Source organism: Sphaerodactylus townsendi, linkage group LG10, assembly GCF_021028975.2.
Source record: "Sphaerodactylus townsendi isolate TG3544 linkage group LG10, MPM_Stown_v2.3, whole genome shotgun sequence".
Classification (NCBI taxonomy): Eukaryota; Metazoa; Chordata; class Lepidosauria; order Squamata; family Sphaerodactylidae; genus Sphaerodactylus; species Sphaerodactylus townsendi.
The window spans coordinates 63,419,919-63,436,319 of NC_059434.1; the positions used below are offsets into that span (position 1 = coordinate 63,419,919).

Sequence of the window (16,401 nt, forward strand, 5' to 3'; positions counted from 1 at the left end):
CTCAGCTGAAGACCTCACTTCAAAGAATATCCTTTTTCATGCCTTGGAATCCCTAACTTAGATAATAGAAGAGGTATTATTGGACCCTATAGGAAGTTAAGGAGTTGATGCAGCAAAGAAGTGGTGAATGAGTTGGAAATGTATATACCAAATGCTATTTATAGATCCCACTAGTAGCTGAGCAGACAATTATACAATAATTTTTCATCATCATACTTGCAAAAATCAGCTGAAGATTTAACACTGACCCATCAGAGGAAATTTCAGCCTAAAAGAAAATGGCATGAAAGCAATGCTTTGTTTCAGTCTAAGGTACTGTGAGACTTTTCCAATATCTAAATGGGATTTTTGAGGTTGTGAGACTGAATGACAAAGCAGACTATTCAAATGATTGCCATAAAAATAAACTATTTTAATAGATATATAAATAAAAGCTTAATTTTTTTCTGTTTCCCTTCCCCACTTTCTTAAACATACATGACTTTGATTTTCTTTTTTGTAAAGAAACCTGAACAACAACATTCCAAATGAATTCATAATCAAATAGTCACTTGGACATATTTGGAAACAAACACATCATGAAATAATGCACCTGAATAACTCCTCTTTTTACAGTTACATTTGATTTTACAGTACTTTTCAAATACAGCTGCATGAAATACAATTATCTGAGGAATAACAATAGAATAGAATACCCACTTGAAAACAACAGAAATCATCAGACAAACGGTGATTTAAAATAAATTATGCCATTTATGTTTTGTAAATTGTTATTCTCTGTTGCTTAATCCATCCTACCTTGCCTTGGTTTGGTACAGACAAATTAGCCATGGCTGCTACATGATCCCACTTTGCTTGGGAATGACCAGGTTCCTTTTCTCTCAAAGAATGCGCAGTGGAATCCAGTGTCTGCCCCCAGTTGCTCTAATTCTGTGGGAAGACAAATGACTAGAGGCTCATGAGATAGGTCTAGTTTTCCAGGCCTATCCCCACTCCTCAGTTGCCCAACAGCGACTGACTGTGTTTCTTAGAAATGGAGAGTGTAAGGATTCCATCAGATTCTTTAAAGTGTTGGAAACGGAAGGGGTCAAGGCACTTTTCTGGAAACCAGTTCCAGACTTCAATGTAACTACAAAATACAGCCACCATATAATTGCTCAGAAGCATAAATGCCGGTGAGCTTTGCTTTTTGTCTTGTGTCTCCTTTGCCACTAATGATACTAGGTTCATTCATTCCCTGCCTCTGGCTACAAGTCTTACATATGAGGAATCAAAAGAACTTTCTTAGGGCTATTATTCTGATTCACTGGTGGGCACCAAGGTTCCAGTGTAAGCACTGGGGATTCCATAGCTGCAAGACTTCCCTTAATGAACCTGGGACATTTATGAAATGAATGTGGAGAGCCTACTCTTATAAGAATTCAGTATGTCTACTGGAGTGGTCTGAGATCCACGTATGGTGTACAATCCATTGGGGACAAAAGTAGCTTGGATTCCATCATAGTGTAAAAGTAGAGGAAGCTTTGTAGCATTGGTTGGTGAACTGTGAGGATTACGGTCCTTGATTAATCACAGCCAGTTCTGGACAGTGGTTAGAATCAGGGTTGAACCACAGGGGCCATGAAACTCACAAAGTGATCTTAGGCCAGTCATACAACAACATCACAGAATTGTTGTGTGAAGCTAAAATGACCTCATTGGAAAGAAGAGTGGACAAAAAAAGTAAGAGATAGAACTGTAAACTACAGAAAAGCTACTTGGAATGAGGCGGGGGAGAGGAGACAATGTGGACAAACTTTGGGGAGATGGGCAAGAAGCCACTTGTATATAGTTATGAATTCAGCTACATTTGTACATGTCTTTCCCCTGATCTCCAATCTTATTCTAGCCATTACTTAATGCACTGCACATAAAAGTGAGGAGGTTGGATTCTCCTTAGCTAATACTGGCTTTTGCTCCTGTGCCATGACAAGGGTAGTGGGAAATTCCCACTACTTGCTGAAGCCAAAGCTCCAGCAAATCAGCTATTAACCGATGCATGCTAATAGCAAACTGTGTGACTTTTTAAATGTTTGGTTGGATCTGGATGACTGGATGGAGGTGACTTTTTCTGAGGGCCCAAAGGGACCCTTCAGCAGCTCCATTCTACAGCTACAATTCTTTACACAACTTCATGTAAGCAATGCTTTTTTAAAAGGGGCTATGGACACATAATACAGCACTGCAGTTTACATCTATCTGTAATCATAACCATGCTCTAGCAGTTTTGTATGTGTGTGTAGAAAAGAGCATGTTTCTTTTGGAAAGTACTGTACTCTGGCACATTCTGGAAAGGAAAAAAAATCCTTTCCAGCTGAAAGACAAGCAAAATTTAATTAAAAGCAGCTTTCTGACAACTTATCCAATCTATTCTAGTAGCTTAAATTGACTATGTTTCATCAAAACAACATAAGGAGAAAACTCAAACTTAATTTAATTGAGTGTTTAATTCCTTTTTGATCGGTCTGCATTGAACACTTACCAGTGGATTTTTTTTTCACCATTACTAAAACAAGCAGGTCAATCTGAGCACATAATCTTATCACCATGAGTTCTATGAACTAGAGTTCCAAGTCAGACACATAGTAGGGAGCATAATGCATAGTGAAGAGGTTTTTCTGGATAGGTAGTAACACATTTCTGGTACCACAATGGAAGACCAAGTAAAAATGGCACTGAAGTAAAAGTAGTATTTGCATTGCGATAGAACTTCAGGGAAAAGTTGTTAGAGACCATTTAGCTGTACTTTAAATAATGGTGCCCTGAGCCTAGTCACATTTCCCTGGAAAAGCTCCCACAGACTTTTTTTTTGGTCATTTCTTTCCTTGCAACCGTGTTTAGAATTGTAGCATACAACAGCAGCTGAAACTATCCACCCACAAGACAATCAATGGAATGCCCCTTTTTTCTGTTAGATTTCTTCTTGGTTTTATTTTGCTTCTGTTTATTTTCTGCCTTGTTTTTATTTGGTTTCTTCTTCCTTTCGTCCTCGTGAAACCAAGGGCCCCAAACGCCCCCATTAAAATTTGGGTTACTCCTTGGGTCTTTCGGTGGATATCGAACAGGCACTGCAGTTTTATTGAACTGTGAAAGCCTGCGCAACAGCTGCTTTACCACCTCTGGATACTTACTGGACAGGTCCACTCGCTCATATGGGTCAGCAGTTATGTTGAACAGCCACACAGTTTTACCCGCTGTCCAAGAAACCCTTTCATTGTGCCAGCGACTGGGACCTACATTACTAAAGGACTGAGGAGGGACCCAGTCACTGTATCCTGGATTGCCTGTCAGTAGTTTCCAGTGGTTCACTCGGATGGCTGATTGAATGGCTGTGTTCCATATCCCAAAGCCAGCTGCCCACGAGCCATTTTTCGCCTTGGTGTAGATTGGGTCAATATTGTGTAAAATATCTACCCTGGGAGACCGTCTTCCTTCACTAATAGTCTCCCACACATCATAGCCATCCAGTTGGGTGTCTTCATCAATCTGTCCTTCTGCTAATGTGATCAAAGTAGGAAACCAGTCTGTTATATGTATAAGTCCTTTGCATACACTCCCCTTGTTTTTGAGTAGAGGGCTATGCACAAAACCAACTGCTCGAATCCCTCCTTCCCAGTAACTCCCTTTGCTTCCTCGAAGAGGCCAGTTATTTCCACCAGCAGTTGGCTGTCCTCCATTGTCTGAAGAGTAGATGATAACACTGTTATTATAATAGCCATATTTTTTCAGTGCAAAGGTCACATTGTGAATAGCTTCATCCAAGCAAGCCAGCATAGCAGCGTACCTGCGTCTGTTTATATTATTGATTGACCTGTAGTGTTCATAATACTTGCCTGGTGCCTGAAGTGGTGAGTGGACAGCTTGGTATGCAATGTATAAAAATATAGGTTTTCTGGGGTTGTGGGAGGCTAAAATTTGCTGCACTCTCTGTGTGTACATCTGTGTTGAGTACATTCCATTATCATGCTCCCAAGCAGCACTGTCATTTTCATATAAGTCATAGCCACACATTCGAGGGCTATCACATTTGTAATGTGTATAATAATCGCCACTCCCCAAGAGAGAGCCAAAAAAACTATCAAACCCTCGCTGGGTTGGCATGCATTCTCTGCGGTAAAATCCCAAGTGCCATTTGCCAACCATATGGGTTGAGTAGCCAACCTCCTTCAGCTTCTGAGGTAGTGTTGCATTATCCAAAGGTAAACAGTTAGGCTGGGTAGGCCTTATGACTGAATGTTGAAGACCTGTGTGGATTTGATACCTGAAAGAGACACAGAAGAAACTCCATCTTAGACAGGGTACATGAATCAAGGCTATATATATGTTAACATCACTCAAGACTCAAGTGCATGATGAGCACCGAATTGCAGACCTGAAGCATGTCAGAAGGAAATACAGCTCTAGTCAGAAAAGGAATGGCAGGGAAACCTATCCTAACAAATGATCATTTTCACAATGCCAGGCCAGAATGCATCAGAAAAGCATTTCTGGTTCAGGATTACTTGCAGAGCACAATTAAAACACCTGATTTTGCTGTCTACCCATTACATTTGCCTTTGCTACACAAAAGCCACATTTGACATAAATTGGTACTTAATAGTAAAGGTAAGCATCACCTGTACACAAGTGAAACAATCAAAATGATTGAATGTAGAGACTATTAAATCATTTGGCTGTTTTCTTAAAATTTGTTATAATCTATTAGGCTTTTTCTCTCAACTCACCTCCTCCATTTTTCCTTCTTCTTTAGTGACTCATTATTGCATTAATAATCTAATGTTACTTATACTGGATTCTTTGGGAGGTTCACTGAAATAAAATATGAGAGACCTTGCTATACAAATTCTCACTTAAGTATAAGTTTAGCCAGCTTCACAGTAAAATATACATTATAAGTGAACATCCTAATGACATCTCTCATACAATCTTGAAATGGTAAACAAGTCTAATGTGTATGAAACAGTTTGTAATATTACTAAATATTTAAAGGGGAAAATAGGGTGATTGGAGCAATTGTATGATTTGAATTAAAAACAGATGAAACTCAAATGAATATAAAATGGATTTAATATGACAATTAGCAAGTGAAACACTAAAAGCCAAAACACAATTGGTTAAAGCAAAAAAATGACTGAATGTCATAGAAGTCTTTTCCTGATAAGAAAACATATAAAACATGTTGATTCACATAAGATCACGAGCCCTTATCTTTATATCATGCCCTGCCATCATTTCTGTACTAATTAATTAGTGTTTCTTCTTTTTTTAAAAGCCCAGTCCTAAAAAGCCAAAGACCTTCAAGTATTTGGAGATTTTTACAACAGTAGTCACAGAAATACAAACCAATCAGGATACTTTTTTATTATTTCCAAATTACTGATTAGTCCAAACTGTTTTGCACAATGTAGCCATAAATTTATCCCCAGTTTCAAAGACTACATAAAATATAGAAGATGCAACTGAGCAAAATCCAAATAATCAGCAACCACCTGGAATGCCTCTAGAAAGGTTCTGTGAGTAGGGTATTACAAGATTCATGAGCGTAAGATATACACAGAAATCCCTATTTTCAATCATGGTGTAGGCAATAGTAGGTATCAGGAGATGTGCCTTAGATTGGATTGGATTATTTACGGATGAGATTCAAAATGTAGTTGTTGGAGATCCATTATCTTTAGAATGGGAGCTGCCCTATCATGTCTTATTTACCATGTTTTTCAACATCAGTGTAAAGCCGTTTGGCGAGTAACTTTATAACTGAATGCCATCAGTATGCTGATAACACTCAGCTCTATATCTCTCTATTAAAATCTCTTGGTAATGCAGTAGAGGTTTTGATCCACTGCTTGACTGTTGTGGTTATATGGCTGAAAGTGAGAAATTGAAACTGAACCCAAACACATTGGAGGTAATGTTGGCTGAGAAACCTGATGGCTTAAATGACACTGTGCTTTTGATTATTGCCAGGGAAGCTGCTCGAAAAATCTCTTGATCTCTTGATCAGTGCACTTAGGAAAGCCAAAGCCCTCTGGGATAGGGCAGGATAAAAATTTGAAAAATAAATAAATAAATAAAAGGAGCCAACAGCATGAGCGGGGAGAGGAGGAAGGTGTGCAAAGCACTGTGAAGAAGTGGGAAGGCTGGCTATGGATGGAGGGAAGAGGTCTAGGTAAAGCTGTGCCCACTGGCAAAGCTGTACTGCTCTGACAACAAAGCAAGATTTAAATTCTGCTATAAGTGGTTTTGCTTGCCACAAATAGAATGGAAAGTGAACATGGGGCTCCAGAAAATACATCCATATAAAAGATCTTGCTGCAGCGAACACTGGCCTCCACTGTGCAGCAAGATTTAGTGACCTCAGCAGCAGCAGCAGAAGTACCTCTAAAATGATGGGCCTCCTAGGTTGAGCATGGAATAAAAGTTTTAAAGTTACTGATAACTTGATTTTTGTGTGTAATTGAAGGCAAGCACCATATGGCTTCTTTGATTAGATCTGAACACTGTTTACATTTAGCTGTTTCATAAGGCGCTGACAAAGCATTAGTCACCAGTATGAAATTTAATCTGTATTATGATGAATACCCTGAGCTACCTAATTAGACATAGTTTATAAAGAACAAGTCAGTGCTAACTAATGCTTCAATGGCAAATATTATCAGTTTTGCAGGCTTTGATCAACAGAAGTACTGTTTGGAATGAAATTAGCATGATGTGCTGTTTCTGTAAAATATGTTTTGACCATTGCATTTAATATTTTCTTTACTGTGCCTATTTGTTGTCTCTGACTCATCCACAGGCTACTGTCTCTTTTAGTCAAGAAATTTTGCTGAAAAGTACTTTACAAAAACAGTACTATATCTCTCTCAATTGATTCATGGTATTTGACTTCACCTAGGCTTTGTTAGGTTAAGAATGTTAAATACAAAGTTGTACAAACAACAGCTAAGTTCTTGTCAACTAGCTTATACAGCCTTTTCCAACTGAGCATGGTTTTAGGTCTTCACTTCAGGTTTAAACTAATCAACTTCAGTTGTCTAAACATGCAATAAAAGGACCCTAGAATGAAGTATGGTAATTTTTCCTCACTGTATTTCCTGTTTTATCAAAACCTGGAACTCTTCATCCACTGCAGGTGTTAATTATCTTAGTATAGTTATTGAATTTTCTCTGTATGTTTCTTGATTAGAACTGAACCTTACCTAATTATATTTCACCCAGTGCTGCCTGCATTTCATAAGTCCCTTGACTCTGCCCTTTGTTTTCTTTCACAGTAAGGATCCGTTCATTGTACTCAAAGTGGGTCTAGTTCGTAAATGCATGCACTGGAATAAAGCTGTTACAGTTCCACAAGACTCCAGATTACTTTCCAACATCAATTGTGGCCTTAATTGACTTTAATTTTAGTGGAATTTAAATCTGTTTAATATCTGACTTAGAGTCTCAAAAGCATATGGAGTTCTATCTATTCTATTTCCCCAAATCTTGTCAGTCTGTAACTTGCTGTGTGTATATAGAGCTAATGTTGCAGCCAACTTCTGGTGACCTCCAGCAAGGGGTTTTCAAGGCAAGTAAGAAGCAGAGTTGCATTGCCATTGCCTTCATCTGTAGAGTTTTTTCTTAGAAGTCTCCCTTCCATCTACTGGCCTTGCTTAACTTGTGAGATCTGAGGAGATCATCAGGCTATACCATGCTGCTTCCACTTCCTAAGGTATTATGTATTCAGGTGTGCTGTCAAGTCACAGTTGACTTAAGGCAACCCCATAGGTTTTCAAGGCAAGAGACATTCAGAGGTGGTTGCCATTGCATGCCTCTGTGAAGGTTGAGAGAGTTTTGAAAGAATTGCAATTGGCCCAAGGTCACCTAGCAGGTTTCATGCAGAGTGGGAAATTTAACCCGATTCTTCAGTTTAGAGTACACTGCTCTTAACCACTACACCATGCTAGACTCAAATTTAGCTTTTTAAAAAAACTTTGAACCCTACCTAAAGTGGGGGAGAATCCACTGTTGGGAGTGGTGTGGGGAACTTGCCCCAGCAAAGGGATAGATCTTCCAGTGGGCACCCAAAGCAACCCTCCATGGCAGTGAACCGTGGCATTGAATGCTGTGCCAGCATTCCAGCGCCCCCAGGGCTGGCACAGCGGGGGCAGTCTGGAGCATGGCCAGGGGAGGCACTGATACTAGTTGGCTACCACCTGGCCATTGACCCTGCTATGCTAGCAGCTGGAGTTTGGATCCATGGAGGCTTTACAGCAGCAGGGAGGCTTTTCTACATTCTTTGCCTCCCCATTCTGTCAGAAAGCGCCCTTGGGAATGGTGTGGCCACATGGCTGCATCCAGGAACCAGGTCCTTTGGATGGGGCTATTTGAGACTCTCTTGCAGATATATACATAGGCCATTTCCCGAGACAGTAAGCCTGTCATACTTTAAAAAGCAGAAAAGTACGGTGTTTAGTCCCAAGAGAATGTTAGATGACATTTAAGATGGGAGAAAACATTTTAAAAAACTAGTGAGATCTCTGTGCAATTGCCTCTACTAATTTGTGTCTTTCAGCTAACATTGATTAACATGCAACTTCCAAGAAATGGAGCAATGCATTAACATAACAAGATATTCAAATAAGTTTGCCTTTGGCACTGTCATTAAAGTTTATGGCTTAACCACATTTTTCATGAAGCCAGAAGTCAGATGCCACTGTGCAAAGCACTGTTATTATAATAAAACAGTTATTGCCTTTGTTTATTTTGAATGGGTATGTGACAAGCCTTTTTTTTTCCTACTAAAGGGATGCACACAGCTTCCTAAGATTTTGGGGATCTAGGTTCATTTTGAACTGTAAACCTTCCCCTCAGTTTCCAGGTATTCTACAGGTAACTAATACACAGGTTTTGGGTTTGCTACTGTGAGGTAAGTTTGTGTACAGATCTGCCACCTCTGTTAGATTTCTGTTTTTACTTTACATATACTTTCATTTTTTCCCTTAGGTGTTGAATTTTGAGTTTCCCCCTTTTTTGTTCTTTGTTTCTGTTGTTTTTCAAAGAAAGAACTACAAACAAACAACCCAGCAGTTATAATCTCCTTACTGGATAATATTCTATTATATTTTTCTTCTGCTCTTCCTCCAAGGAGTTTGGGGAAATATAGACAATTCTCTCTTCCTTTTTATTCTCTCAACTGTCTGATATGGATTACAGTGTGAGAATATGATTGACCTGATGTCGCCCAGTGATCTGAGTGGGGATTTAAACAGCATCAGTCTTGTCCTAGAACCCAACACTCTAACTCACTATACCACTCTGGATGTCTGGACTGTCCTAGGAATTTGAATCAAAACACTTTAACATCCTGTAGTGTTTTCAAAAAATACCCCTTCTGCATGTGATCAACAAAACCCAAGACAAATCTCTCAGCAAATGCTTAGTTGTGTGTGTTTTTAAATCATGGATTGTATATTAAGTATACCAACCAAAGGCACAATCTGGTCCTTTACAGCCCCTCCTGATCCCTTCCCGTGTTTGCTCCTTTGTGCATAAGATTGTCGTACCACCAGTGTCCATCCTGAATATGGAGAGTGTGGTCATGTGAGTGCTGGGCATGCTGAACTGATTGTACCCCAAGTTTCTTCACTTTTAGGATAAACTGTTCCTGTTGTTCAGTCAATGCTATGGCATGCTATTGGTAATTCATCTCCTTCATGCTGGTCCTTGGAGGATTTTGCAAGCACCTTTCAATGGAAATTGTCTGCACAGGGCACTCTATCCTGAGGAGTTAAAAGGAGGAAAGAATGCCAGTTTGCATTTGGTGTTTATTGCATTCATGAAAATCAATATGAACCTTCTGAATGATAATAAATCAAATTATGCAAATGAGCTTTGTGCCTCAGGCCCTCTTCTGTTTCCATTCTGTGCTTTTGCTATTTATATTTATCATGCATTAAAACTTTAATTTGCACCTTATAAGCAATCCACAACTAATAATACCTGGAGACTTTCCAGACTCTACCAGGATCTTCCCGTTTGCACTTTACTAACAAACGCTGATGAAACTCCCACTATTTCATCCACCCAGCAGCTCAACCAAAGGGGCTTCCAATATATACAGAGAGCTTTGCCAGAACAGGCATGTTATTGCTTTACTGGGGAATGTTCCATATGAGCGACAGTGCATGAGCAAGCATTACCGCAACACTGATGTGAAAATGGTGTAGTCCCTGCTCATCCGGAGCTGCCTCAGAGCCCTTTAGATATTTGGATGACAGCCTATTTCTATTGCTATTATTATGACAATGTAAATAATATTGGCAGAGAGACAGATGGAAAGTGCACAGGGAGGGGGGGGGGGAAGTGTTATTGTCTTATCTGTCATTAGCTGGCAAAGCTAAGAAGCCAGAGCTAACATTCCCAGTGTTACCATTAATATTGTGTGTTTGCTGAAAAATAATATCTGATTGCACAATCAGCACTTATTTTAAAATCTATTCAGATGGAACACACACATCCACAGCACAAAAGAGAAAGCTGGATAGAATCTTGTGCTTGCCAGTCAGGCACAGGCCCCTTTCCCCTGAAATCTGAACTCTGAATGCAAGCAGATCTTCCTGTCTGTTCAACATGAGAAATTCAATCTGAGAGAAAGTACTCTGTTATGAAGTCCTTATGCTGTAATCACATGAATAGCAAGTCTTATAAATGTGTGGCATGTCTAAAGTGATTCAAAAGAACTTCTATTTCCTTAACTATCAACATGTGTGCCTGCACTTGGAGAGAGACTTAGAGAGATATTTGGAGAGATATCTTTATTTAAAAGTATAGAAGTACGGTATCCTAATTCAACTTAATAATGGAGGACTTTTCACAGCATGGAGGCCAGGCTGCAGTATTGCTCTGACCAACCCTAGAGCCCTTCTTTGTAGTCAAGAGATCTGATACAAGCACAGTGGTTGGATCCCAGGGGCTAATGGCTACATTTAACTCTGATGTAAGGAACCTTTCACTGAGGTAAGAGGCTATTCCATTAGCAGAATGACTCTACAGATTCAGTCATTAACACTTAATTTGTTCTGACCAGTTTCACCATTCCTATGACTGTCTTCCAATTAAAGAAACTTGCCTTTAATTTTCAACTTTTAATGGATTACATTTAAATAAATTTGCAAGTTTAAAAAATCTCACTAGGCAGATGTCTTATTTGGGATACTGAAGGAATGGTCAAATGACTTGCAACTTAAAAGCTGTCAGCAGGGCTGGAGTAAGGGGGAACTGTACCTGGGGCACATGCTTGCCCTGTGCCCCTCCCACACCCAGGCCACACCCTGGATTGCCCCCACCACGCTACACCACTGGCTGTCAATTTAGTCCCACATGCTAATCAAATTTGCCAATGACACCAAATTAGGAGTAGCTAATACCCCAGAGGACAGAGTCAAGATTCAAAATGACCTGGACAGGTTAGAGAGATGGGCCAAAGCTAACAAAATGAACTCCTCAAAGATAAATGTAAGATACTCCACTTAGAAAAAAATGAAATGCACAGATATAGGATGGATGACACCTGGCTTGACAACACTACATGTGAAAGGGATATGGGAGTCTTAGTAGACCACAAGCTGAACATGAGTCAGCAATGTAACGCGGCAGCCAAGAAAGCCAATGCAATTCTGGGATGCATCAATAGAAGTACAGTGTCTAGATCAAGGTCGTAATAGTACCTCTCTATTCTGCATTGGTCAAACCTCACCTGGAATTACTGTGTTCAGTTCTGGGCACTGCAATTCAAGAAGGATATTGACAAGCTGGAACGGGTCCACAGGAGGGTGACGAAAATGGTAAAAGGTCTGGAATCCATGCCCTATGAGGAGAGACTTGGGAAGCTGGCTTTGTTTAGCTTGGCAAAGAAAAAGTTAAAGGGTGACTAATAGCCATGTTTAAATATTTGAAGGGATGTCATGTTGAAGATGGAGCAAGCTTATTTTCTGCTGCTCCAGAGACTAGGACAAGGAGCAAAGGGTTCAAGGTGCAGGAAAGAGATTCCAACTAAACATTAGGAGGAACTTCCTGACAGGTATTCGACAGTGGAATACACTTCTTCGGAGTGTAGTGAAGGGAGCAGCAGTGGCGTAGTGGCTAAGAGCAGGTGCACTCTGATCTGGAGGAACCGGGTTTGATTCCCAGCTCTGCCGCTTGAGTTGTGGAGGCTTATCTGGGGAATTCAGATTAGCCTGTGCACTCTTACACATGTCAGCTGGGTGACCTTGGGCTAGTCACAGCTTTTTGGAGCTCTCTCAGCCCCACCCACCTCACAGGGTGTTTGTTGGGAGGGGGGAAGGGCAAGGAGATTGTAAGCCCCTTTGAGTCTCCTGCAGGAGAGAAAGAGGGGATATAAATCCAAACTCCTCCTCCTCCTCCTCCTCCTCCTCCTCCTCCTCTTCTTCTTCTTCTTCTTCTTCTTCTTCTTCTTCTTCTTCTTCTTCTTCTTCTTCTTCGGTTTTTAAACCATAGCTGGATGGTCCTCTGTCAGAGGTCTTTAACTGTCTGTTCCTGCATGACAGGGGGTTGGACTTGATGGCCCTTGTAGTCTCTTCCAGCTCTATGATTCTATGTTCAGGAATCAGACACATTGAATGCAGGGCTCTTTGAACCTGGTTTGGCTTCTAAAGCCAGACAGATTTTTAAAAAGGTTTCACACAACTTAATGGTAAATCGCTTCTTTCCACAGTTAGTGAAGCCTGGTTTTTCAAATCCTATTTTGCACTCAGCCTGGGTTTTGTTGTTGTCCTGCTGAGTCACAGAGATGGTTAACTGAAAGATCCATTGCACTTTTAAAGGCATCACCTCTCTTTCTCCCACTTTTCCCCCACTTTGGCCATTTTTCTTCAGCAGCAGAAATAGACATTTCTATAAAGACAGATAGACTAAATAACAATCACTAAATTCCACAGTGGATTTCTTGAAATCTGTCTCTTCTGAGAAGGAAGCATATGTAGCTTCAGTGAGCAAACTGAAAAAGGAGATGGTGAAACCCATGCACTTTTGACAATATGGGAAGAATAAAATATCTCTGACTTCACATTTAAACTGTATTCTGATCTAAAAAGGAAATGGCCATCTACAAGCACTTACACAACAGATTGAAATGCTGTCAGAAATCACCTTTTGCACCATTCCTACTTTTCATCAGACAAACTGAGGTGGCAACAAATTAAAAACGAGGACAAAAGATCTAATGTGAATGGGACCTTAGTGCAATTTAGTTCCGAGTGCAGCACAGCTGAGAACTAGGGTTCATTAAGAATTTAAATTAATATATGCCTCTGGAGCTGTTCTAGCCGAAATAATGAAGGAACTGATTTTGACAACTTCATTATTTATACAGAAAGAATAAGATTACTACACATAGGTGTTAATGTTTCCTGAGCTACTTCTCAGACAAAATGTGCAACTTACTTAACATGTTAGAAATTCAGAATACAACTGTATATGCAACAAATGGCTTACAAAATCTAACTGAGTTCATAGCTGTGATTGTAAGGGAGGGAAGGTAGCATGGTGTAGCTCAATGTCAGATCTTGGAAGCTAAGTAGGATCAGTACTTGAATAGGAGACCACTGAGGAAGATTCTGCAGAGGAAAGCAATGGCAAACCACATAGGCTTCTCACTTGCCTTGAAAGCCCCCTTGCTGTGGAGTTGCTGTAAGTAGATTGTGACTTGATGGCACATATGTAATTATTATGTGTGTGCAAGGTTGCAATATTAAAACAAGGAATGACCTTAGCTTTGAAGCACATGGGCCCACTCTGCATGAGCCAAAAACATTGTCCCTGGAATGGTAACAACACTGTTCCAGGGGCGTAGTTCACATGGCTGCCGCCTCTGCATTGCTGTTTTGCTGCCTTGCTCAATGAGTGACACTTTTGGGAAACATCGTCTCCCAGCGAATTCCATGCAAATGGCACCGGATTGGAGGTGCTGCTTTTTGGCACCTCCTACTTTCCCCACACTGCCCATTCGATCCCGGGGGGGGGTGGTTGGAGGGCAGTGTGGGTGTGTCTCCTTGTCCCTGCAGAGCTTCACAGGGAGAGAAGGTAAGTGTGGGGAAACAAAACAGAAGTGCCTCTGGGGGCCACAGCCGCTCTGACGTCGCTCGCATGTCAGTGTGTGAATGGCCCTGGGGCCACACTGGCATCATATATGCCAGTGTGCAACCACTGCAGGGGCCCATGCGGAAAGGGCCAAGGTTTATACCAAAAGGCCTCAAGATCTTTTTACTTCTCAGTCTTAGCATGCTTAGACTCCATTAGCTTACACTTGGTTGAGATTTTTTGTTCCAATATGCATCACCTTATGCTTACCAACACTGAACTTAATCTGCCCCACTGTTGCCCACTTACCCAATTTCACTTATCTTTTTTTCACCATGCTGAATAATTTTGTGTCATCTGCAACTTAGCCACTATTCTACTCACCCCTAGTTCTAGATCTTTATGAATAAATTAAATAGTAACAGCCCCAATAGTAATTATTGTGGAACCACACTGCTTACTTCCACCATAGGAGAACTGTCCATTTATTCCTGCTCTTTGCTTTCTGTCATTTAACCAGTTTTTAATCCAGAAGAGGACCTATACTCTTATCCCATAACATTTAAGTTTACTCAGGCATCTTTGGTGAACTGCCATGTCAAAAACTTTTAGAAAGTTCAAGCATATAGTGCTAACCAGGTCACCACTGTCTACATGCCTGATCACTTTCTCAAAGAACCATAAAAGGTTGGTAAGGCAGGACTTCCTTTTGCAGAAGCCATGGTGATTTCCCCTCAGTAGGCTTTGTTTATCTTAATAATTCTGTATTTGGTTAGTTTCCAGTGATTTACCCGAGATTGAAGTTAGGCTAAGTAGCCTGTAATTTCCTGGTCCTTTTCTGGAATCCTTTTTAAAAAATGGTGTAACATTTGCTATACTCTACTCTGTTGTAATTCACTTTTTATGGTGTCTAAGAATCTCATTTCTACAGAAAACTACTACCTATCTTATGACATTGTTGTGACGATGAAATGGAGAAAAGGAGTATCATTATAGACCACCCTGAACACCTTGGAGGTTGGATACTATGGAAATGTAACGAGATAATGCAATGTCATTATACCCTTCATAGTACACATAGATGTCACAAAGTGTTAAATATTTTAAATATCTAGCAGATTGCTGGTCTTGAAAAAAAATGCAACCATTTCATTGCAACAAAAAGGCTCAGTAACCAAACCGATGGCTATTTATATGGTTTGAATAATTTTACTGCTTCCTGATCTGGAAAGCAGCTGATCCAAATTAAGGCTTTGGTTTTTCTGCCTATCTGTTCTGCCTGGCCTTCTGGATGGAAGGATGAATCAATTATGTGTTTATACAGGGACAACTGAGGTTGCCCTGCCAGAATAGGCTAAGATCATCTTGCCTTTTAAACATATTTTCCTTATCTGGAAAAAACCAAATACTTTAACAACAGGAATGTTAGGAGAGTCATTTAAGGAAGAAGTAAAAACTTACTTTGATCTCAGATCTTTAAAACTGTCTGGGGTAGAAAAAAGGTTATTAACCATTCCTTCAAGGTAGCCAGACACAGGAGTTTCTTTCCCCAATTTTATCCTCAGACTTTGCGAGCAAGTGACTCAAGGTTACTAAGTGATTGTCCCTAGAAAGTCAGGATGTGAACTCAGATCTCTCTGATCAAAGCCTAACACTGTAGCCTATTGGTTGTAGTGGGTTTTCCGGGCTGTGTGGCCGTGGTCTGGTGGATCTTGTTCCTAACGTTTCGCCTGCATCTGGTGATACACCTCTGAAGATGCCAGCCACAAATGCAGGCGAAACGTTAGGTAACAGGATCCACCAGACCACAGCCACACAGCCCGGAAAACCCACTACAACCAGTTGAATTCGGCCGTGAGAGCCTTTGACAATACACTATAGCCTATATTTCACTCAAACATAATAAGTGTTATATTAAGACAGACAACCCCCACATCATGTGTGCCAACAGTGGCACATCAGACCATTTTGCTTGGCATTTATAGCCACATCTCTATCTGAATAGCCAAGGTACTAAGTACACTGCTGAGGCTAGCAGTGCAGGGAAAGGCAATAGGCCCAGCTTCAGTTTATTGCCTCCTGGATCTGCACACCCACCAGCATCTCTGAGATGATGGCAGTACTACTAAGGTTTGGTTAGCTCCAAGAAAGCCTCCAGATATAACCCTTGTTCCATCCCTCATATTGGTTGCACATAAACCAACATCTTCACAAGCAGATGATAATTTTTTCAACCTCTTGGCCACATGAGTTTTCTGTGTTTACACATAGTAGCAGATGCTAATA

The 16,401-nt window shown here is 40.5% G+C and overlaps 1 protein-coding gene across 1 annotated transcript in view; it reads right to left on the reverse strand.

The window, feature by feature from the left end:
• Nucleotides 1–401: 401 nt before the first annotated feature.
• Nucleotides 402–16,401, reverse strand: part of ARSJ (arylsulfatase family member J) — a 42,128-nt gene continuing 26,128 nt past the window's right edge. The window contains exon 2 of the mRNA XM_048510060.1: nucleotides 402–4,300. Within this exon, the coding sequence (XP_048366017.1) occupies nucleotides 2,908–4,300 (1,393 nt within the window). The 3' untranslated portion in view covers nucleotides 402–2,907. The remainder of the gene's footprint in view (nucleotides 4,301–16,401) is intronic.